The sequence below is a fragment of the Calypte anna genome, chromosome 2, assembly GCF_003957555.1.
Source record: "Calypte anna isolate BGI_N300 chromosome 2, bCalAnn1_v1.p, whole genome shotgun sequence".
Lineage (NCBI taxonomy): Eukaryota > Metazoa > Chordata > Aves > Apodiformes > Trochilidae > Calypte > Calypte anna.
In genome coordinates this window covers 17,394,780-17,417,362 of record NC_044245.1, presented here as the reverse complement: position 1 = coordinate 17,417,362, position 22,583 = coordinate 17,394,780, and the positions used below count along the sequence as shown (strand labels likewise).

General features: G+C 37.9%; 1 protein-coding gene across 2 annotated transcripts in view; it reads left to right on the top strand.

Annotated features, from left to right (window-relative positions):
- MYO3A (myosin IIIA) overlaps positions 1 to 22,583 on the top strand; it is a 108,173-nt gene that overhangs the window by 70,972 nt on the left and 14,618 nt on the right. Inside the window, exons 19-31 of one of the 2 annotated variants that reach the window (XM_030445416.1) lie at positions 2,037 to 2,190; positions 3,212 to 3,300; positions 4,212 to 4,341; positions 6,835 to 6,914; positions 7,541 to 7,618; positions 9,733 to 9,938; positions 12,036 to 12,147; positions 14,291 to 14,453; positions 15,119 to 15,205; positions 17,920 to 18,043; positions 19,190 to 19,325; positions 19,383 to 20,165; positions 20,852 to 20,990. In XM_030445416.1, coding sequence (XP_030301276.1) covers positions 2,037 to 2,190; positions 3,212 to 3,300; positions 4,212 to 4,341; positions 6,835 to 6,914; positions 7,541 to 7,618; positions 9,733 to 9,938; positions 12,036 to 12,147; positions 14,291 to 14,453; positions 15,119 to 15,205; positions 17,920 to 18,043; positions 19,190 to 19,325; positions 19,383 to 20,165; positions 20,852 to 20,990 — 2,281 coding nt within the window. Of the gene's footprint in view, positions 1 to 2,036; positions 2,191 to 3,211; positions 3,301 to 4,211; positions 4,342 to 4,461; positions 4,633 to 6,834; positions 6,915 to 7,540; positions 7,619 to 9,732; positions 9,939 to 12,035; positions 12,148 to 14,290; positions 14,454 to 15,118; positions 15,206 to 17,919; positions 18,044 to 19,189; positions 20,166 to 20,851; positions 20,991 to 22,583 lie in introns of both variants that reach the window. The other variant, XM_030445415.1, reaches the window with a different exon arrangement.

The window sequence follows — 22,583 nt, the reverse complement described above, 5'->3', positions numbered from 1 at the left end:
TGCTGGTGGGCAGGGAGTGCAGCAGAAGCTGCTGTTGTGGTGTAGCAGCACATCTAATGCAGAACTCCTTTCAGTTTCCAGAACTCTTTTAGGAGCTCTCTAAACCAGACTCTCTCACAAGCATCTGAAGTTGAAAAAAGTTGATCCTTAGATACGTTGTCTGTGAGAGCTTGTTTGAGGATGCCCAAGTGTCACAGAAACACTCTTCTCTGACAGATTCATCTTGAGCAGTCTCTTCCCTCTCCCTCCTTGATAAATGTACTCTTGATAATCCAAAATAGTTACAGATGGTTTCATGAATGTAACATCTGTGTGTCTGTACAGCTGTAGCCCTGGGTTAAGCAGCCCCTACTCTGGTGTTATCTTTGGGAGATAACACACAGATTTACTCCCTTCCTGCCACTGGCTCCTACAGGTATATAATTAACTTCTTGCCTGTATCAGTGATACATTTATTACTCTCTGCCTTGTCCTGCTAGTCAGGCCATTGATTAAGAAGCAAAACCCCACCTGTCCACTGCTTGAGGGAAGACAAGAATGAAGTTAGCACTATGTGTCTGAGATGTGGAAGAGATTTTTACTGCTTATATCCTTGTGGTGGCATATAAACTGAGCCACAAGCTATCCTGAAAGTGAAGAGTGTACTGAGAAGTTAGATCAGTCTAGATACTGGATGGGTTTAAGTATATATTCTATGCTCTCTTTCAAAAGGATGAGTAGATTTCTTTATTTAGGCCTCTACTTCTAGAACAGTGTTAATGATTTTATTAATTTTGCTGGTTCTCTCTGGCTTACATTCAAAGGTATGAGGACTAAAAACATGAGCTTTTCTGTTGTATATGACAACAGTTAACTCCTTTTCAAAATGCTGAATATATTGCCTTGTTCATTCATTCAGACTCAAATTAATGACAAATAAGCAGAGGTCTTCCAGGGTCAGAGGTCTGTGAACTCATTCATATTAGCCATCACTCATGTTTATGACACTTTTCTCAATATTATTTCAGGATAGCACAATGGTGATGTTTATACCATACATTAATACAACACTTTTATAAAGTCCTATCATTTGGAAGAGAAATGATTTTTTAAAAGTAGATCAAAAGGCTAAATTATGTGTTTTATAGTATAACCTGCGCAGGGCTGAGGGCAGTCCCAGTATATACCAGAGCTCCGTGCAGTGAGGAGCTGCTAGTGCATTACATATACAGATGGGGGTGGCAGTCCCTAGAGCATATAATGTAGCTATAATTTAAATTATTTTCAACATAAAAACCATCTCAGCACACTACGGACATAGCATTTGTTACTGGGTTTTTCTCAATCTGACAAGAATCCAAAGATACTTGAATTCTTTGGGAAAAAGGAAAAAAAACCCAAAAATTCACAAAACCCCTACCAGCTTTTCTATTGTTTTTTAATCTTGTTAAATACCTCCCATAATCACTTCTTTAAAAGAAGTGAAAAAGAAATAGAGACCAACCTGAGAAAATTTATTTAATTTTTAGAAAGTATGCATGCTGTTCTTTAACAATTAGAAAGTGTGTGCACCATTCTTCTCCACCTAAGCACTTTACCAGGTGTTTGAGGAGGGGAGTCAACAAGTGAGGCCTCTGTAATTGACTTTTGCAAATCTTGGCCTGGGCAATGATTTGGGAATGATGTGAATATAGCTCCAAATGATTAAGAAATATTTTTTTAAATTGCACACTAGGAAAGCAAATAGACACTGAGGTCTTAATCTGCAAACTCTATGCTTTATCTTCGTCAACTCCATTTCTTTAAGTCTTGTATATTCCTGGAAAGCATCTTACTTTACTGAGTATGCCATAGGAAGCACTTCCATATCCAAAGGCAAATTAAAATCTATAGCCTCATAGTGTGATACATCCCAATGGACATTTGTTCCTGATGTCTTTAGTCCCTGGGGGGTACTTTTTCAGTGGTTTTAATTTGCTACAATTGACAGTTTGTGAATTGCTCTCTGAAATGGTTCTCTATACATGGACAAAACATACCTTTGTTGCTTGTTATAGAATGAGTACCTATATGAAGGTGTTGATGCAAGAGTTATAGAATATGAGGACAACAGGCCCCTCCTAGATATGTTTCTGCAGAAACCAATGGGTTTATTATCCCTGCTGGATGAGGAGAGTCGATTCCCACAAGCAACAGATCAGACACTTGTAGGTAAGTATATGGTTTATTTCACAGTTTTTCAGGATGTCACCCTGGTAGGTGGTCATTTGGCATGTCCAGTTTATGTGCTATGCAAGTTACATTTTTAGTAAGCCCACTTTCCAGTGTCACAGTATGTTTGAGGGAGGCATGCAAGGATGTCTCTCAAGTTGATAGAGAAAGGTCAAGAGTACAAATCAACCTAGGTTGCCTTCAGGATTTTTTAGCTGCAAGGTTTGAAAGTTAAAGATCCAACTGAGTTAAAACTCCAGGTTTGAATGCCAAGAACACTGTTTCCAAAGTTGAGTCATGTTCAGCTCTGAGATTTTTGGTGAGCTGTATCTGAACAAGAATTGTAGTACTTTTCGAGGGGAATGACTGCAAACCTGCCTCAGTGCCTTTCAGCAAATTATTCTTCCTGTTTTTTTCTCTTCAGAAATTAAAATTAAAACACTTAAACATGTTGTAAATCAAATCCTGAATATTCCAGTGATCCCGAGTAGTTGCAGATACAATGTTGTTGTTTCAGCAGGGTTTCTGTGCAGATAAATCCTTGGATTACTCATTTTTGAATCTGCAAACTGTCAGATGAGTTTTAACCAATCACAAAACTTGATAATATCCAGTAATGATGCCCATGCTAAAGCAATTATATGAGCTTGTTGTGTTCCTATCATCATACTTTCTAGTCTACAGTCACTATAGACAAGTCTCAGTCAACTGGTAAATTTTTTAGGAAGGAGTATTATATTATTTCCTATATGAAGATAAAAAACTTAAAAAGGCAAGTGATTTTCTGAGGTCAGATAGAAAAAAAATGGTGCAAAGTAAGTAACTGATCCAACAGCCCCCATACTCTCTAGCCTTCTGTTACAAGACCATTATGGTATCTTTGTCCTTAGAAATGTCAGAGGGTGTTTTGTGCCTTTGAATTGTCTGAGAAGTCATACAATATCCTTAAGGGAATACAGTGTCAACAGAGACAATTATTGTACACTAACTCCACTAAGATAAGCTATGTGTTTCTTTTCAGAAAAATTTGAAGATAACTTGAAGTCAAAATATTTTTGGAGACCCAAAAGAGTAGATCTGACTTTTTGGGATTATCATTATGCAGGAAAGGTAAGAGACCTTAATAATAACTAGTTGTGGATTAGGAAATAGAAGAGATTAGATGGGTTGATTAGCTGGTTCCAGTGTTCAACCAGAAGTTTCATTAGAAAGTTTCTCCTACTGTCTAACTTATATCTCCATTGCTATGATGCTGGTTCCTTCTCATTTTGTTCGCTGTGGAACTGGAGAATAATTTATTTCCTTTTCCTTTACAAGCCTGTTTTGTAATTTAAGACTGCTACTGGGTTTTTCTGTGAGGGTTCTTTCTAAATTAAATATGTCAGTATCTTCTCATCTTCACAGGCCAGGTTTTCTTGTGGGTCCTTTGTAGCATAATTGAAATAGTCAGGTACACTTTGAGTTAGGTGCACTATTACTGGAATTTTTAGAGATATTTAAATTGCCAATATACACTTTATGATTTTGCAAAATTCCTCTATAATTAATACGGAGAGCTCTAGAAATAGTGGTAAGTCCTGGGTCCAGTACAGCAAAATATGAATGAGACAAATATTGTACAATCATGTGGGTCATTCTGTGTGATGTGGTTGAAATCAAGTGCACTGTTAATAGTTCATTTACACATACACTGGTGTAAAGGAGGACTACAATGCACTTGTCCTAGTCATAAATCCACACTGGCTATAGCTAATATTAACATACCTGCATTAGAGAAAATAAATGTCTCAAGCTACTTTGGTATGATGGATTTGCTTTTAGTATTCTGCACCATAATGGCTCTCCATATTGAAGAGTTAGAACATTCAATGATGAAAAGAAAGACTGTGAACAAGAGGGAGCCTGATGGCTAAAAACTATTTGTGTATCTTGCTATATTAAAAAGCCATATGCCCAGAGTGCTTAAATTTACAATTATTTTTCAAAGTGCCAAAAGATGCATAACTGCACTTTTTAAACAGGTTCTATATAATGCAAGTGGATTCCTAGCCAAAAACAGAGACACACTGCCAGCTGATATTGTGCTGCTACTGCGATCGTCTGAAAACAACCTGACGCGGCAGCTGGTAACCCACCCTCTTACAAAAACAGGTATTGCTTTTGTGGTAACCATCTTACTCTTCTGTAGCCTTTGTGATGACCACTTCTAGCTTTCCTATGACCATTTGTTGATGACATTATACACTCTGTGGCCTAACTGTCCAACCTTAGAGTCTATACAGAATGGAGCCCCAGCCATCTCAAGCTGCAGGGGAGAGATTGGTCTGGTCAAATGCCAAGGAAGTCATAGAGACTTCTTTCAGGGTCCCTTCTTCAGGGTAGGGGAGCAAGACAGGGAGTGGAGTGCATCCTTCGAGCTGAGGTCTGAACAGAAAGGATCAGGTAAGTCACAGGCCTTTTTTGTACAAGGCATATAAAAATTACCTGTTTTGTCTCAGTGCAATTTTTCTTTAAAGTAGGAGAGACCTCCTAGCATTTTCTACAAAGAGTGAGGAGACACACCTGTATTTCCCCAGTCTTTTATTCCTTTACAATCTGTAATTGATGACGTTCTAGTAGTGAGCTCTTCCTCTGGGAGTTTGTAAGTTGAGGTGAAGGAATATGACTCCTAAAATTACTCCTAAGTTGCACCTTAGTTGAATCAGGTCCTTGCACAGTGCCCTACCTGCCATTTTAGGATGATGCATAAGTCTCTATACAAGCTGTTAGCAGACTGGTTGTGTTTTATTACTCCATGTGTGATGGCGCTGATATCATACAGTAAGTACTTTACGACATTACTGTCTTGTACAACTACAAGGGAGATGTACTTGTAGTAGAACAGAAAAGTTAAATTAGAAGAGCCAAATGGAAATTTCTCTAAAATGTTACCATAGCTTACAGAAACTGAGGTTTTAATAAGACTCCTAATTTTACAAAGTCAGCTTTGTAAATGGTGGAATGCAGAATTTGTTCTTAGAGGCCTATTTTTCCTAGAAGACACTGAGCTCAATGTCCTTACCTGAACTTATTGACTTGTTGATATCTGCTAAGACACTAAACTGTAATTTCTGTAGAGATGAAGTCAGGGCCCAAAGAACTGGTCCCTTGTCTTTTATATAATGTTTTGCAAGATAAATCTGGAGGTTGTTTTAGTCTTCTTGTTAAATATTATGAAACACTGTTTGCAGCCTTTTGAAACAGACCCAAACCATCCCGCTGTAGCCAACTAGAAGTTAGATTTCTGATCCAAGTTATTCACCTTGAGTCAGTGGAAATGTAGAGGTTTACCTAGAGTCCAGCCTATCTTGCCTGTCTCTGGTGTTTCTCTTAGGATGTGATAAATATCCTCTTAAGGTACCTCTCATCTGAATACAGCAACATCTTTCAGATAGACACCTCACTTTCAGATAGCTCAAGTTAGGTGTGAGTAATCCTCTCTGTCCTTCCCACCCTGTGATATTCAGCTAAGCCCAAGGGAGGTTTAACACTTGATGTCATCACATAATACATGATGCATTAGCTTAACATATCATATTTGTAGATGTTTATCCAACTCTTACCTACCTCTTACTGTTGATAACTGGTCACAGGGGGATTACAGGCTCTCCCAGTGGAGAATGAGATTCTAGAGGTGTTATATTATTGGCAGAAGCAATGGCAGCATGCAACAATAATTAGGGTTTATTAACATAGAGTGACATGAAGGGAAGCTCAACAGAATTTTCTTTACTCCTTTAGAAGACCATTGTCTACATAGATCATTCTGATGCACCTATTCCTTTGAGTCATCATAGTAAAAGTTTTATTTACATTAAGAATTCCAAGGTCAGAGTCTTAATATACTGTAAATGCTAGTAGACCAAGCAGGGACAGTGAACAGTAGATTAAATGCTCCCACAGAATCTCCCATTCTGATTAATTGGAAGCATCCACCCCTGGAGTTTTGGACTATGTCAGCTAGCAGTCTTCCAGAAATACTCAATCAAAATTCAAGAGAAAGCACAGACCAGTGAGGGTTTCCAACAAGCTTTGTGGAAAGATACAACATCGTTTTTACCAGGAAGTCAAAAGAGTAGTGGAGTATACAGTTTAGCTGTATAGAGTATGTATAGTATACAGGTTAGCTGTATAGACTTGAGTCATGCCATGTCACTTGTCCTCAGGTCCAGACAAAGGTGCTAGCTTTTTAGCTTTTTTTTTTTTTTTTTTTTTTTTTTTTTTTTTTTTTTTTTTTTTAAGCTAATATATATGTAGCTTTAGAACTAGAATGGTACAATAACATCCTTACAGGAAAACCAGATGAACCCAATGGATGCTCTAAGGTGAATCATTCTTACCTGCTGCAGAAGTCTGTTTTCTTTATTTTTTTCTCTAGTAAGTAACATAAAGGCTGAGGAGGGAAATTCAGTCCATGTTCCATCTTCATACGACTTGTTCAGAACTTGTTTGATCCCAAGGGCAAATAAGGACATACTTTGAACAAATCAATGACCTTTATAATCCTGTTGTTACATTGGCAGCATGTTCTAGGTGTCCAGCATAGCTTATAGTTTGGATCCAATGCAAACATTTGGGTTTCTTTCATCTTTTATCTTCCCATAGGTAACCTGGCACACACTAAAAGCAAAACTACAATCAGTTACCAAATGTGGACCCCCCAGAAATCAATCAGTCATACAAAGGTACAGAAAACTGATTTAGCAATTCTGCATTGAATTCTAATTTAATCTAGAAAGGCAATACTGTTATTGGTGCGAAAAGTAAGCAAGTAACCCCTTCCTTGGTTTTTCTCCCTCTCCCATTTTCTTTTTCTGTTTAGCTGGATATCTTTGTGTTTTGCAATTCATATTCCTTCCGTGAGGTAATAACCTAACATTTCCCTTCTTTCTGGCTATAGTTTAGTGACAACTTCAGAGGAAAAAAATTTCCTCGCTGTGTTGTAGCAAAAAGTACAAGTGGTGTGGAGCATAATCGAGTTCCTTAGAGAACTACTAAAATAACAGTGATGATGAAAAAACAGATAGGACCTCAGACACTGTCTGGTTATTTGTGGCAGTTATTTAGATGCTCTTTTGTCAAGCTGTGTTGTGTGTGTTTCTGTGAACATCTGTGTATTGTGTAGCAAAGTACTGTAACATACTGGTGTAAATAATTTGTGCTAGTGGTCATGCTGTAATTTTTTTCTGTTTAAAATACTTCTTCTTTTAAATTAACAATGATTTCTGAGGGGTGCTTTGTTGTCACATTGGAAAACACACTACAGGCTCAACAGAGGTAAAAGTGTAATTTTCTGTCTTCATCTTTATAGACTGAAGCAGGAGATACTGGGCATCATCCAAGAGAGACAACCAGCATGAAAACACAGACAGTTGCTTCTTATTTTAGAGTAAGATATCAGATCTTCTGATTTTTTTTTCTAGAGTAAAATGAATGTTTATTCTTTCAACTTTTTGAAATACAGAGTTTGTTAACTGTATATATGGTGCAACAGTCTGTGCAGTACAAGTATCTAGAAGAGACTGAGATGTTTCATCTTTAATTGTACTTGATTATACAGCTAGATTTCTTTTATGATGATGTATGATGATCAGTATTGATCTGTCACTTGCTTGTTTTTCCATCAAAGGAGATAGACATTGGACATTAGTGGTATAGAATTTCTTTAAGTTAGAAAGCAAGACGTCAAAGTTAATTTAGAGCAGGTGCTTCAAAGAAAGATTTGATAATTGCTGCTCAGAGGCTATCTTGAGTCCATCCTTGTGGTTCCTTCAGCATTATTCTTGTTCTTCCCAAACACTGGCTGGTGCTGCTGGTCCTGCAATAGAAAACAGATGTGAAGAACATTCTCTCCTTCAAAGTAGTGCACAATATTTGTTCACTTGGGTTCAGCTCTGAATTTCCAATTAGCACTTAGTTGTACCTCCCAGCAGAAACACAGAGATAGCTGAGGTGTTCATGACCTATAAGCATTCGTTTACATCTATGACAGAGAACAGTAAAAGGCAAGATCTCTGTTCAGTTGATGCCATTCCACAGCTTTGCAGACTATGAAGGATAATCTTACCTTGGGCATCATGCTAGTCCAAATCTGGATGGTGTTTTAAAGCTCTAGATAGAAAACTTCATTGAATCTCACTCAAATCTAATGTCTGTGATTCAGTGCATTACCAGCACATCAAGCATCAGAGGCTGCAAATGAATTAATTATATTTACACTTTTCTGTTGTTATATTCTGTAGTGGAAATCTCTGCTCAGTTCATGCTAGATAGCTAATGCTCTTAAATGAAGATTCAGCTTCAGCCCCACTGGCTTACTCATATGCAGAAATCTATGGGTGATTGAGAAAAGCATCTGCCACCTCAGACTGAGTGGAAAAAATAATTATCCATTAGCCTGTCCTACTTGTTTGTGTTCAATTGGCACACTAGTGATGAAGGTAATTAAGCACTTTGCTGCATGGTGCAGCATCCCCCAGAATGGAATTGCACATTTTAATAGGAAACATATGGCTCTTGATGTCCTACACTAGTTTCATATATCCAAACTACTGCTGAACTGCACTACCTCCTTTCTGATGAATCACGGGCAATCTTGAGGAATGATTCTCTTCATTTGTGTTTTAATAAGATCCTCCCATGAAGCAATTTTACAAAATGCCAGTCACGGTTGTTTACAGCCAGATTCACCTCTACAAACTCTGATAGTCAAATTTCCCAAGTGATTTGGAAATGTAAATGTAGCTAAAAATGATTAAGAAATAATATTTTTTACATTGCTCACTATGAAAGTAAATAGACTCCGAAGTGTTCATCTGCAAACTCTATATTTTTTCTTCTTCAGCTCTGTTTCTTTAATTCTTGCATATTCCTGGAAAGCATCTTACTGAGATGTGAAAAGTGCAACTTTGGAATTGTGATTTTGTGTAGTTTTGCCCTCCTCAAAACTTTCCTCTTGGTAGGAGAGCTATAGCATCACCATCAGCCTATACAGCAACATCCTACCTCAGAGCAGTTCAAGCAGCTCCTTTTCTGGGATGACCTTAGTTTCCTCCATTCTAATGAGGGGATGGCAATATTTACCAACTCATCACTCTTCCACTTCCCATCTGTAGACAGATGATTTACTCTCTGGGTGAAATAGGTGACAACAGGAAAAAGTCGGCTGTAAATACCTAAGAAAGCTCCAAGATAAGCAAATATATATGAGGAGTTTCTGTCATATGTTAGACATTATGGCAGTTCATGAGAATGTTCTGGGTAGAATTTGGTATATCTACTTGGAATCAGTGTTTCTCTCAAGCAGGATACACTAGTAACTTAGAAATCTTATCAAAGCTAGAATTGTTGTTGGGTGGTTTCTTTCATCTACCGTTAAAGTACTGAATGTAAATGGGTTTCAACATAAATTTGATGACATGAAATAAAATTTCCTCTACACAAGGACCTGTATGCAAGTTTTACCAATATCCTGGTGGCAGATATCTTGTTATTTTCTTGCAGTATTCTCTGATGGATTTGTTATCCAAAATGGTCGTCGGCCAGCCTCATTTTGTCAGGTGCATCAAGCCAAACAATGACCGTCAGGCAAACAAATTTGATAAAGAAAAAGTGTTGGTTCAGCTGCGTTACACAGGAATTCTGGAGACAGCAAGGATTCGCAGACAGGGTTATTCACACCGTATACTGTTTGCTAACTTCATAAAACGGTAATGTTGACATGAAGAAGTTTTTTGTTTCCTATCATTGCTGCCCAATGTTTGCAGAGAATCAGCATTGTCTTTGGTATGGTCTTTAAAGAAAAAACACATATATATTTCCTGTGACAAAGATGATTACAGACTGGATGACAAAGAGTAGTTCAGGCACTCGATTAGTGACCGATTTTGGTTTGGTATGGGAAGATGATGCATCTCAAGACGGTTGTTTTGGGGTCCCTGTGCATTTGGGTAAAAAATGTCTTGCTTGTAATTGCAAGTTTTCTTCAAAGACTTGAGATTTAGAAATGTCATGCTTCAAATTAAAGCAAAGAAATTGGAGAAATGGCATCCACTGATCACCAGTTTCTCTGGCTCCTAATGTTCAGCACTGTGCATCATCTGCTTGTGCAGGGTGGATGATAGCTTGCTGTCATCTAGGTATCAGCTCTTGTAGGGCTGAGAAGTTCATTTTGTCATAATTCTGTCATAATAAAATTTCAAAGTACTACTAATCTGTTAAGAAGAGTGATTAGCCCACCATGATTTTATAATTTTTTAACTATCTGTTCTTTCTCCATCCAAAAAAATTAATCCCAAGCACTTAATCTATACTTCTGTCTGACATGTAAGACCTTGAGTATTCTGCTGAAACGGAACTGGGATTTATGGAATAGAGATCAAAACTGGGAAGATGCTAGCAACTCCCAGTCAGACAGAAGCACTTAAAAGTAATAGTGCACTAGAAACAAAGTGCTGAAGGTGCACAGGGAAAGAGAGGGAGGACAAACTGATGTTTTTCTAGCACCGTTTATGGAAAGAATAATCCTGAGACTACTACCATTTTGGAAGAGTACAGCATGAGAAAAGGTAGTTGTCACTGCAACAAGATGTGCTGTGGCTTTTGGTTACTGCTTTTTTTTAAAAAAATTACTGCTCAAGTAAAGGGAGGAAAGCAGCAAACATAACAGGATAGCTCTCCAGAGAGGAGATGCCTCTGATGGCAATGAGGCTATGCTAAGCTTCTGCACTCATGATATGGCCCTCAAACAAAAGATTTTTTTTTATTAAGTATCTATATCCCTGCCTTTTTTTTTTTTAATAGTTGAGAGTCACGGGTACACCTGGGATAGTGGTATACTTATAGAATTCTAAAAAGCCAATTCATTTTGTCACAAAAAGAAAAAAGTAAAGGAGCTGTAGAAATTGGTGCTAATGCAGAAATCAACATTGTTGCTTTTTTTCATTATATCATGAGGAAATCATTATCATTATTTAAAGTTGGTACAACCCAAGCTTTGTGCATGATGGCATAATAATAATAAAAAAAAAAGCAGAATGTACTGTCAGGAAACAGACATAATTAATGTAATTTTTCCAAATTAAAAAAGACAAGATAGGTATGGTTAATTTTTTTACAGAACATTTTGGAAAGTCCTGGAATGCAAAAGAATTTTTCTACCCAAAAGCTGAACTGGTATGTTCATGTAATTTTTATTAATGAGCATCCTGACTTCTTTTTCTACTCAGAATTAGTTCTGAATAATGAGTTTGCCAGATTAAATGCTCATCATATGTCATGACAGCTTCTCTATGTTCCAGAAGTGTCTGCAAAACTGAATCCAAGGCAGTAACAAGAGCTGGGGTGCATCATGTTAACTATCCTAAAGGTGGCTGGTCTAGAACCTGAGACAAGAAATGAAATTTTCATGACATTTATAGATATTAAATAACCAGATTTAGGCGAAAAAAAAGTTTAAAAATTTTGTTCTTTCACTACTGAAATCACTTTCACAGAATGCAGAGAGCCAAAGCAGCAAAGAACTGATGTGCAACTCTGCTTGGGTTGCATACTTCTTAAAAGCCTTTTGATGTTGATATAGAATAAATCAATGCCCCAGGGTGTGCAATATGTTACTTATCCACTTTTGATTGAGTTTCTCAGTACTAAATATAAACCGCATCAATTTCTTTCTTAGGTTGTTTTGGTTTTTTCAGTGCTTTGTTTTCTGTCATGCAACTGTTTTTATTATTTAAATCAGTGGTTTAAATGTACTTGCATCTATTGCTCAACATTAATGGAATAAAGACTCATATATTTGTCTTTAGGTATTACCTCATCTGTTACAAAACCAATGATGATCCTCCAGTCAGCCCAGAGACCTGTGCTGCTATCTTGGAAAAAGCACATCTGGACAATTGGGTTCTTGGAAAAACTAAAGTAATTTTTTAATTAATTATAATTTATAATTATATATTGTAGTTTGTTGTTGTTAACTTACTAAGCAATTTGTTTTCTCACCCATTTGGTTGGAGTAGCTCTTGGTCTCTATTGGTTTAAAAAAAAAACAACTTTGCCAAGAACTGTTCTCTGACATTGTCAGGAATATTGTGTTCAGTTCTGGGCCCCTCACTACAAGGACACTGAGGTGCTGGAACATGTTCAGAGGAGAGGTACTAAGTTGATGAGCAGCCTAGAGAACAAGTCATATGAGGAGAGGCTGAGGGAACTGGGCATGTTTAGTGTGGAGGAGGCTGAGGGGAGACCTCAGTCTACAACTACCTGAAAGGAGGTTGTAGAGAGGGGGGTGTTCGCCTCTTCTCCCAAGTGAATAATGACAGGACCAGAGGAAATGGTCTGCAATTGCACCAGGGGAGGTTTAAATTGAGATATTAGGAAGAGTTTCTTTACTGAAAGAGTAGTCAGGCACTGGAATGGGCTGCCCAGGGAGGTGGGGGAGTCACCGTCCTTGGAGGTATTTAAGAAACACGTAGATGCGCTCTAGGGCATGCTCTAGTGGCTGAGATGATGACTATCCTGTGATTCTGATTCTGTGACATATGCTGAAATCCTGACCCTGTAACTGTTAGAATTCTGATCAGCTTCAGTGCGGCCACAGGGCAAAGCATTATGGGATAAAAGGACTGCTTGCATTTTGTTTCAAAATGTGGTAGTCAGGATCCCAGTGAGCTTAGTTCAAGCTTTCTTAAGGAAAAGAAGTTGTACTTCTTCTCTGGAGCAATCAGACTCACAAGGGGAGAGGAAAAGGGTTTGGCTTTCCAGCGAGAGGTCTCTGTGGCAGACCTTGCTGAACACTGGAGGAAGAGATAGCAGGATGATCCCCTCTATGTGAAGTGGCAGAAGACTGTTAGTGAGAAAATCATGTCTGTTCCCATGCTCTTGCTTTTGTTTCTAGCTCACCAGTCTTCCTAGAGTGTCAGAGGGGGACACTCACCCACCCCCACCTGACAGATCCATCAGACAAGTCTGCACGGACTCTATTTGATAATGTAGCAGAAGTGCCCAGGAGGAATGTGGAGAGGGAGAGAGAGAGGGAGAAATGGGTCTTAAACTTTTGAAATCACTTCACTGGAGAAGAAACAACTGTTGTGCTAAGACATGTTACCTCCTCCTCAACCTTTGTTTTCCTTTGCTGTCTTAGTGAGGCTAACAGACAACATGTAGCCAAAGGAAGCGTATCTTGAGATGTGAGGTCTATGGCTTACATTTACTTTAATTAGGGTTAACCTAAGATCAGGTGAAATCTGCAAAATTAGCATTATTATTGTCGTAATTGCACAAGCTCTTTTTACATACTTTATTTTTTCCTAATACACAGCAGGAATGTAGAGGAGGTGAGATTTAGATTGGAAGTTAGGAAGAAGTTCTTCACCATGAGGGTGGTGAGACACTGGAACAGATTGCACAGAGAGGTGGTGGAAGCCCCATCCCTGGAAGTTTTTAAGGCCAGGCTGGATGGGGCTCTGAGCAACCTGATCTAGTGAGAGGTGTCCCTGCCCATGGCAGGGGGGTTGAAACTGGATGACCTTAAAGGTTCATTCCAGCCCTGAAAATTATAAGATTCTATGATTCTAATGTGTTTGTATCCCTTCTGCTGGACTAGTTTTTTCAGGGATTATATAAGCTTTATACTTGATAAAACCAATCTAGTAAATAAGCAATGCCTTAGATTTAAAATTGGAAAGCAGAGAGGCTGCAGGTTTCACATTTGTATCACGTTTGTGTAACATACATCAGATTTGTGAGGTTAGCAAAACTGTCAACCTCATAGTTGTGAAAACAGATTTATAGTTACAGACTGAAACTTTATACTAGTACTTTAAAACATCTTCCTGTGAAAGCATGAATAAGCAGGGACTGACAAAAGATTTTGAAAGGGAGACTAAGGTAAACTAAACAATTACAATCCTATATTCAATAAGAATGAACCTTCGTATACTACAGCTAAAGAGTCTTCATCATTTGAAACCAAACTAAGTCCTGTTTATCTTAAATGGATTGGGTGAATACAGGGCCTGGAAAGAAAATTAAAACTTTAATATGTTTGACTACTCTTTTTAAGGTATTCCTCAAATACTATCATGTGGAGCAGCTAAATTTAATGCGAAAGGAGACAGTTGACATGATTATTTTGATTCAAGCTTGTGTCAGAGGATGGCTGGGTTCAAGGAGATACAAAAAGATAAAGGAACAAAGGGAGCAAAGTGCTATTAAAATACAGTCAGGTAATAGTTTTAAAATATTTAACATTTTGCTTAAAGCTAGTAGATGTGTAGAGTTGATAGATGGATGTGCATGCTGGATGTGGAGTTTTTTATTTATTTTCCTGCCGTTGCATTTGACAAAGTACCTTATACTTGGTGATATCTGTTCTTATGAAGCACAGTTTCTTTTAACCAGGTTATGACAATCTCTTTAGTGAAGCTACATTGATCAATGTTACATTAAAAGGCAATTTTAACAATGGAAGGATGTGATTGCACAGATGATATGTATAGGTATTATTAATATTACTCTGGCATGACAAGGTTGTATAATATAATAAAAATAAAATGCAGTAATTGTTTTAGGTAATAAAACCAACTAGTCTGTTGTTGGGGCAATCAACTGAAATTCTAATACATTTCAAATATCATCTTATTTTACATTCTGACTTTCATGTGGTTTGTATTAATTCTATTCATAATAACTTTACTCACCAGATAGCATAGTTTTTATGTAGATTTACTGCTTGTACTTGTTTGCCATGTTTTTGAAAGATAAAGCCCAGAAGATATTTTTAATATAAGTCTGTACTTCTTTCCAGATCATTTTTTTTTCTTACAGCCTTCTATGTACCCAGTGGATTACTTAATTTTAACTTAATTACTTGATTTTAACATCTTTTCAGCTTACAGGGGTTTTGTTGCTCGTAAAGAATACAAGAATGCAAAACGAAATAAAAAAGTGGAAGAACATATTACTAGACTTCAAGCAGGTAAGAATTGTTTGCTTTCATGGCTTTTACTATACTATTCATACATTTCTTGATCCAGATTCTTTGCTGTTACCTAGCTACACAGATTGAGCATGCTCATTTTCACATTCTGAAGTACATTTTATCTATTACATATCTATATACAGTGGTTGAAACTGGTCAATATATTCCATTACCTGTACCTCAGAGTGGTGTGGGCCACTTTCCACATCTGTGAAGTAGGATGGTTAAATACCATAGCAAGCCTTTTCACTTCTAATCTGGTATGTCCAAGTATTACAGCTCTTCTTGTTGAAGCTTCCTATGATACTATCTGCATATAAGGTGTGTTTTAGTGTTACATTTTTTTAATGTAACATTAATAGTTATGTCTGAGAAAACTCAAATAGTAATTTCACTCATGTCTTGGATTCCTTTTTTGCCATCACTTGATCCAACACAGCAAAACCATGCAGCAATAATCACTTTAGGCCCAGATGTATGCTATGTGACATGATTTTTTTCCTCTCTCTTTATGAAAGAGCCCTTCGATGCAGTTGGTATAGAAAACAATTTATACCAAGAATAAAATCCAGTGATGTGCCAAAAATTATGACACTGCTGAAAGGTGACAATTATGTCAGGTTATTTAGCAAATGCTAAACTGTGAATTTACTCTTTTGCTTTATTGGTTGATCTCCCCAATGTTTCTCCTTTTCTGCCTTCTCAGTCCTATGCACAGTTACATTTGAACTTTTTTCAGTGTACAAGAAGACAGAACAAAATGCAAGTCAATTTTTTGCTTAGATCTCACAGCGTTTTTTCCCCCCATTTATCTTTAAAGCAATACAAACTCTTCCAGTTTGAAAACAATGCTCAGACAGCTACAATCTCATAGTAAAATTCTCAGGAAACTTCAAAGGTGAACAAGAATAAATCTTAAAAGATGAGACTTAGCTTATATTGGCTTGTCCATTGACAATGTAACTGGATTTATTTCAAAATAACTCATCCTGAATTGGTTTTGTATGAAAATGGAATGAAGATTGGCTTAGAAGTCCAAGAATCTATGGAAGTATTTCAAGTGCTTTACAGTTTGCACATTTCTAAGGTCATGTCAAGACTGCAGTAGAAAAAAAAATTGTGCTGCTTCCAAGAGGTATTCGTGTTCCTTTACCCTACTATCAGGATGCAATTTATGTCCTTTCTGTACAGTGCTTCTAACACTGAATAACTGCATCTAGTAGATCTTAAGTTTGTCTAAATTATGAGTACAGAACACTGAAGCAAATATAACCTAGTACCAAATTGTATGAGTGTGTTAGAATAGACTGCTTACACTCCCTTCCTTTTCTTGAGCTTGGCCTTTCCCTGGGATGCAGAACACTCAGTGGTGTTGGAGTAAGAGCTCCCATATCTACCATATCCCCAGGGTACATAATCCCCTGAATCCTCTATCCCCATAGGCTTGGTACTGAATTTGGAATTAGACTACAGCAGAAGTATTTTGGCAAAACACAATGTTATTTTTATTTTGCCTGGGATTAGCAGATTTGTGCTGAATCCCTGGAACTGCAGACTTGTCCAAGTCACAGCTCCGTGGAGATTGTGCTAGTTCCCATTCAGAAATTATTTGCAAGTTCAGAAATTTTTGAAGCAACATCCTGAATGCAATTCGGTTTCTGATTAAGACACTTCACTGCAGATGTCTAGAAGTGACCTAGGTGTCTAAACTCCTCTTATAGTCAGCAGAGCCTAAAGCTTGGTTCATTTTATTCAAAAGCACCGAACGCTCAGTTCATTTGCCCCCAAATGACATATCTATTGTAATTCAAAATGCCCTAGGTTTTCTTGCCTCGCTTACAGAATGATTTCATGCAGCATACCCAACTTTCTCTCTCTAGAAAGTTGTCTCTTCCTTGTTCTTTCTGCCAACTCCAAGTGGATGCATTTGCTATCCTGGACCACTTCAGATGGCAGTAGATGCCTATATGCTGGCAACTGTGTCAAGCCTCTAGGGACCTGCATGTCTCAGGAAAGACCCGTGTTTGAGTCCTTATTCATCCACTTCAGACCAGAACTTGAACTTTTACCTGCCACAAAGCACAAATAGCAAGTACCAGAGCCACAGTGCATCTGGTTACTGTGGAGCTTAGCACATCCTTCATGCTGAGCAAAAGCTCATTTTGAATAATGAGTCTTTGCAAAAGGAGCATGAGCTGTCTGCCATAACTGCTGAGGTATAAAATTTTCAGTTTCTTTCTGATCTAGTAAATGTTCAGCTAATTCCCAGCCTGTTCCAGAAGAGAGCCTGATAATCTCTATAGCCTGATAATCAGGCATTTCCCAGGGAAATGAAAATCAAATCAATTGCCTGAATCAGGCAAAGCAAGTACGTGAAGCTGAGAGCACTGTGTTCTAGAGGCACTTCTATACCACTTCTATACTGCTATACTGCTTCTGCCTTGTTCTGCATCTTCCTGTATTTTCTTTACCCAATAACGTACAAAGAAAGAGCTTGTTTGTAGCCTTATGTAGAATGAGTGCAGCTTTCTGAAATCTCAAAAAGCTTTCTGGAACAGAGTAAATTCAGATGAAACATAGCCATAATAACCACCTGAGTCTGTATTTCTTTATTGGTTTTCATTTAATGCTGTTATAATTTGACTCTATGAAATGTATGGGACACCCACTGATTGTTGCCTAAGGTTGTTTTATATTGTAATTTGTATCAGTTGCCAGAGGATACTTACTCAGGAAAAAGAGAAAAGAACTAACTGAGACAAGAAACAAAGCAGCACTAACAATTCAGTCTCACTACAGGGGATATAAGGAGAGGAAGATCTTCAAAAGGAGGAGGTAGTGTTATTTTCTCTATCTTCTGTCACTTGAATGTGTCCATTTTCAGTAACTATATTTCTGACAAAGAGCAATGTAAAATACAAGTGGAGCAAATTAGGATTATTCTAGGTATGTATGCAGAGGTCTGTATGTTTATGTGGAGATATTTAATGTCAGTATCTAATGTTCTCAAATTTTTAAGACCAGGGAATAAAAACATATTTAGGGGAAAGATCAACAGTATTGTGTTCACTTGTAAAAACCTGTAGATTAGTTGCTTTTTAGGAACTAGCTCATCATAAAAAATGCACAGACAAAAGTGAGAAATAGGCATCTGCAGGCATGTCATCTTAAGCCAGTGTTATATGAGATATATATATTAGATATCTAATTAGAGATAAGTATAGGTGGTGACAGTGGGAACTGAGATGTCTTGCTCAGATCAAACAGCTAAAAGTTAGGTGAGATGAACAACATTCTAAATATCTCTGCAATGTGGTTGTGGTCCCAATCTGTGAAATGGAGCTAGTAGCAGTTTGCTCATCACCATTCTTTTTTTCTGTGATAGCATTTAAGTAGATGGAGACTAGTCCAGAGAGGTAGAAAACAGCTGTGAAGGCACCCAGAGTCTTTCAGAGGGAAGGAACAAGTTGGCAGATCTCACCTGGCACGGGAGTTTTTATTCATGGACACAAGGGCAGTTTAGGGCCTAGATCTTTTAAAACTGACCTGGACCTATGCCCAAAATCATTGTTTTCATGTTCCTGGTGTGACTTGAAGCAGTTTTCTTTCATTAATTCATTTAGATTTGCGTGTATATATACGTATTTGAGATGCTAGAATGTATTTGTCTTAGTTTTTTGTTAAAATTTAAATTAATTATTTACTTTTCTATCAGCCTCTATGCAGCCTAGTTTGTCCCCATAGCAATTCTCCATGAAGAGTTAAAAAGGGATGTCCCTCTTCACTTTAAGAAAGAATCATCAGAAAGGCAGAGATTTGTTTGATGTCCTTAATTCCAGCTATATGCACCAAATCTTTCCCATAGTGCAATGTATCAAATTGCTATTTAGTGTGCAAAAGCCCCCAAATGTAGCTGTAAGGTTGTCACCATCCTTCATCTCTTTCAGCTATAATTTTTGTCCAAAACTCTATTCCATTCAGGGAATCACTTAGAAGGAAACAAACTGAAAATGCAGCATCCATTAGGAGAAAGGAAAAGGATGAAGAACTTCAAGATAATGAGGAAAGTCCAGCTAGAGTGATGAGTGCTCTTCCTAGAACAGAAGAAAAAGCAGCTGTCATTGTTCAGAGCCATTACAGAGGCTACAGAGTCCGTAAAAAAATAAAGGAACAGCATGAAAAAATATCAGAGGAAGAATTACATGCTGTGGAATTCCTTGAAGCACAACTGCAACCAGCTCAATATGATACACTGGAAGAAGCATCAGATGAGGAGACTCAAGATGAAGAGAACACTGTTGCTGGCAGTGAGTGCTCTGAGGCCAGTGACACAGGGAATGTACAGAAACAACAGAAAACATCTAGTGAAGGAGAGGGAATTTCTGTGAAGCAGAACTCTGCAGTAGAGGACATTGGTGAAGATGAAGAACAAGACTCTTTGGAAGACCTGCCCAGAAAATCTCTCAAAATCACAGCTGAACCTGGTCCCCAGCAAGAGCAAGATAATCAAGACATGCTCAGTGCATATGGACAAAATCAAGAATCTGCTATGGTGCAGCCCAGGACTGACAGGGATGTGGAAAGAAACCACCTGAAACATAGAACAGTGATGCCTACGGGATACAGAGGAATTGTAAGAAGGGAGTCACTAAGAGGCTCATGGAAGCAAGTTGAGGCAGAGAAAGAAGGTTCAGAAGACAAAGAGAAGGCAGCAGTGATTATTCAGAGCAGTTACCGGGGTTACAGAAGAAGGGGTCAGCTCAGAAAAGAAGGGAAACTAACTTGCAAAACTGAAGAGAAAACTATAAAGGATCGAACAGAAGCAGCACATGTTCAAGATCATGATCCCAAAATAACAAAAGATAAGAAAAACACCAGTAGGGAGGCTGAAGACTCTAAGACACTTACTGGAGATTCAGAGAAAGAGGCTTGTGATTTGGCAGCCTTTTCAAGGCAGGTAAGAAGCTTATAAGCTGCATATGTTGAGCATAGCACTCAGAAATGACAGAATAGCAGTTATTTTACTGTCTTCAGTGGCATCAAGGTTTTACTGTCTAAACTGAGACTAAGATTTTGTAATGAGTGTTCTATAAAAATGCATACTTTGAGCTGCAAGAGAAAACATTTCAGAATGTAGGGAATGACAGGTCAGAGCACTGTCAAAAAGTATATGTTACTTTTAACCTGGTGTAGCTTAAATGCAGAAGCTTTGAGTTTGTTGAAATATGAATATTGTTGTTGAATATTTACCAAGCGAGGCCCTTAATTCAGCAAACTTGTGAAATGTCTCTGCAAATGAAACTAAAAGTTGCTGTGCCAGTGTCAAGGATACACGTGCACTGAAGTGTGCCTCCAGCTGTAGAAGCTCTTTCACATCAGCAGGGCACCCATCCACTCATGTGTGTGAACCAGTACGAAGCAGCTGCAGGACTGAGCTGCAATGTGGAGTTTCCTATGTGTCTTTTTAATTTCTTTTCCTTTTTTTAGAGGGGATAAGAAGGTAAGCATCGTAGGGGCCTACAGTGCAATAGGTGGTGCGATACCTTTTAAATCCATTCTCTAGTCCACTATTTCACATTTTATTACCTTGGAACATTAATACTTACTATATAACCATGTAAAATGCTATATTATATTTTTCAGATATCAAAATTATCTGAAGATTACTTAGCTTTGCAGCAAAAATTGAATGAGATGATATTGTCCCATCAGCTGAGACCCGTGTCCCTCTCCAAAGATAAGCAAGCTAATGGCCAACTTTCTTCTCATGTTTGTCAGCCAGGTAATGATGAACCTTCCTATTAGCAGAATTATCATTTTTAAACAGGTCTGCCAATACCTCATCCAATCTCATGTAGATTGAGTTAGCTCTGGCTTCTCGTATAACAGACTGTTTATTTTTTTTACTAAGCCCTGTATCAGTACATGTCTTGAACCTAATTTCTAGAGAAATACTGAAGCCTGCTCGGGATTTATTTAGCTACCATTTTTCTTGGTATTTTTTTTTCAGTGCTCCTTAAGGCTTTCTTCATTGTTGAATGAATCAACAGCTGTGCTGAACAGCTTATCAAAGTTTGTCACATTTATGCTCAGTAAAGTTTAACCTATCCAGAAATGCATCTGAGGCTATCAAAACATGTACCTGTGATGGTGGATATGTCCTTAAAATTACATGTAATTTTTTAATTAATAACTGGCATCCATTTAACTCACACACTTAAGAGTACATTACGTCTTAAAATATACTCCAAAGTTATTTATGTTCCAGCTAATATGGGTGGTGGAGGTTCCCAGAAGCAAGCAAGCACAGTTAAAGCAGATTAGATGACAGTGAGGAGTACTGGGAGCATAAAGGTCGAAGATATGGGATTCAAAGCATACAGATGATTTAGATCTATGCTCTGCAGCAAGGTCCACAAAGATCTGAGCTATTCAAGCCTCTTCAGTTGGAATAGATGTAACAGAAGATTTCCTCAGTCTGTATGTTGGGCCACAGGAGTGGAGGAAGATAGATGCAAATATGGCAGATAACTGGGTGGATCTCCATTTCTGCAGGGGCTCTAGAGCCAGCCCATGCCATCCCACTGCTTCTGGGGAAGACCTCTGCTCATTTCTGCACAGCTGGGATCACCACCCAGATCTGATTTTACTATTTTCATTGTAGCATTGTGGGTTCAGTTGTTGTATGTGCTGAAAATTCTTTATATTCCCATAGCTACATTGAAAAGATCCTAAAAGTACTTCACTTACTCTTTGCAGTCCTCTCAAATGAGCAAACGGCTAAAATAAGGGCTTGGTGTTTATAAAATTTCAGTCTCTAAGTGTATACTGGCTGCTAGGAGTTAATCTCTGTAGTTCAACCTAATTTCAGTACCAAAGGCTGCAGGAGAAGACAGATGTGAAATGGAAAACTAAATGCCATAATCTTTCATTAAAGACAGAGAAATGTTTGTGATTGTCACTAATGGGTTTATACTGAGTTCTCTATTAAATATTGCTGATCTTTGACAAGATAAACCTGAGGCATTAAAAATCATGCTTTGGATAATAAGTCTTGGTTCTTACGTATTGTCCTACAGAAGCTAGAGAAGAGATGGAGACAGAGGAGTAAGGGAATACTGAAAACCCTGTTTTAATTAGTTAAAGATCTCATCACTTATCTAGATGAACCAGGTGAACATGTATCAGTATATTCATGCCACATGCACATTGGAGCTAAGTCATTCACATTGCTATAAATTTAAGTAACTCTACAGGAGGCAATAGGATGCCAGAGGTTGTCGTCTGTGCCTGCAGTCCAGCTTAAAGTGGTGACCAGCCACTTCACTTTTCTTTACCACTGAAAATGTCTGCTACTCTAAACCTGTCATGTCAT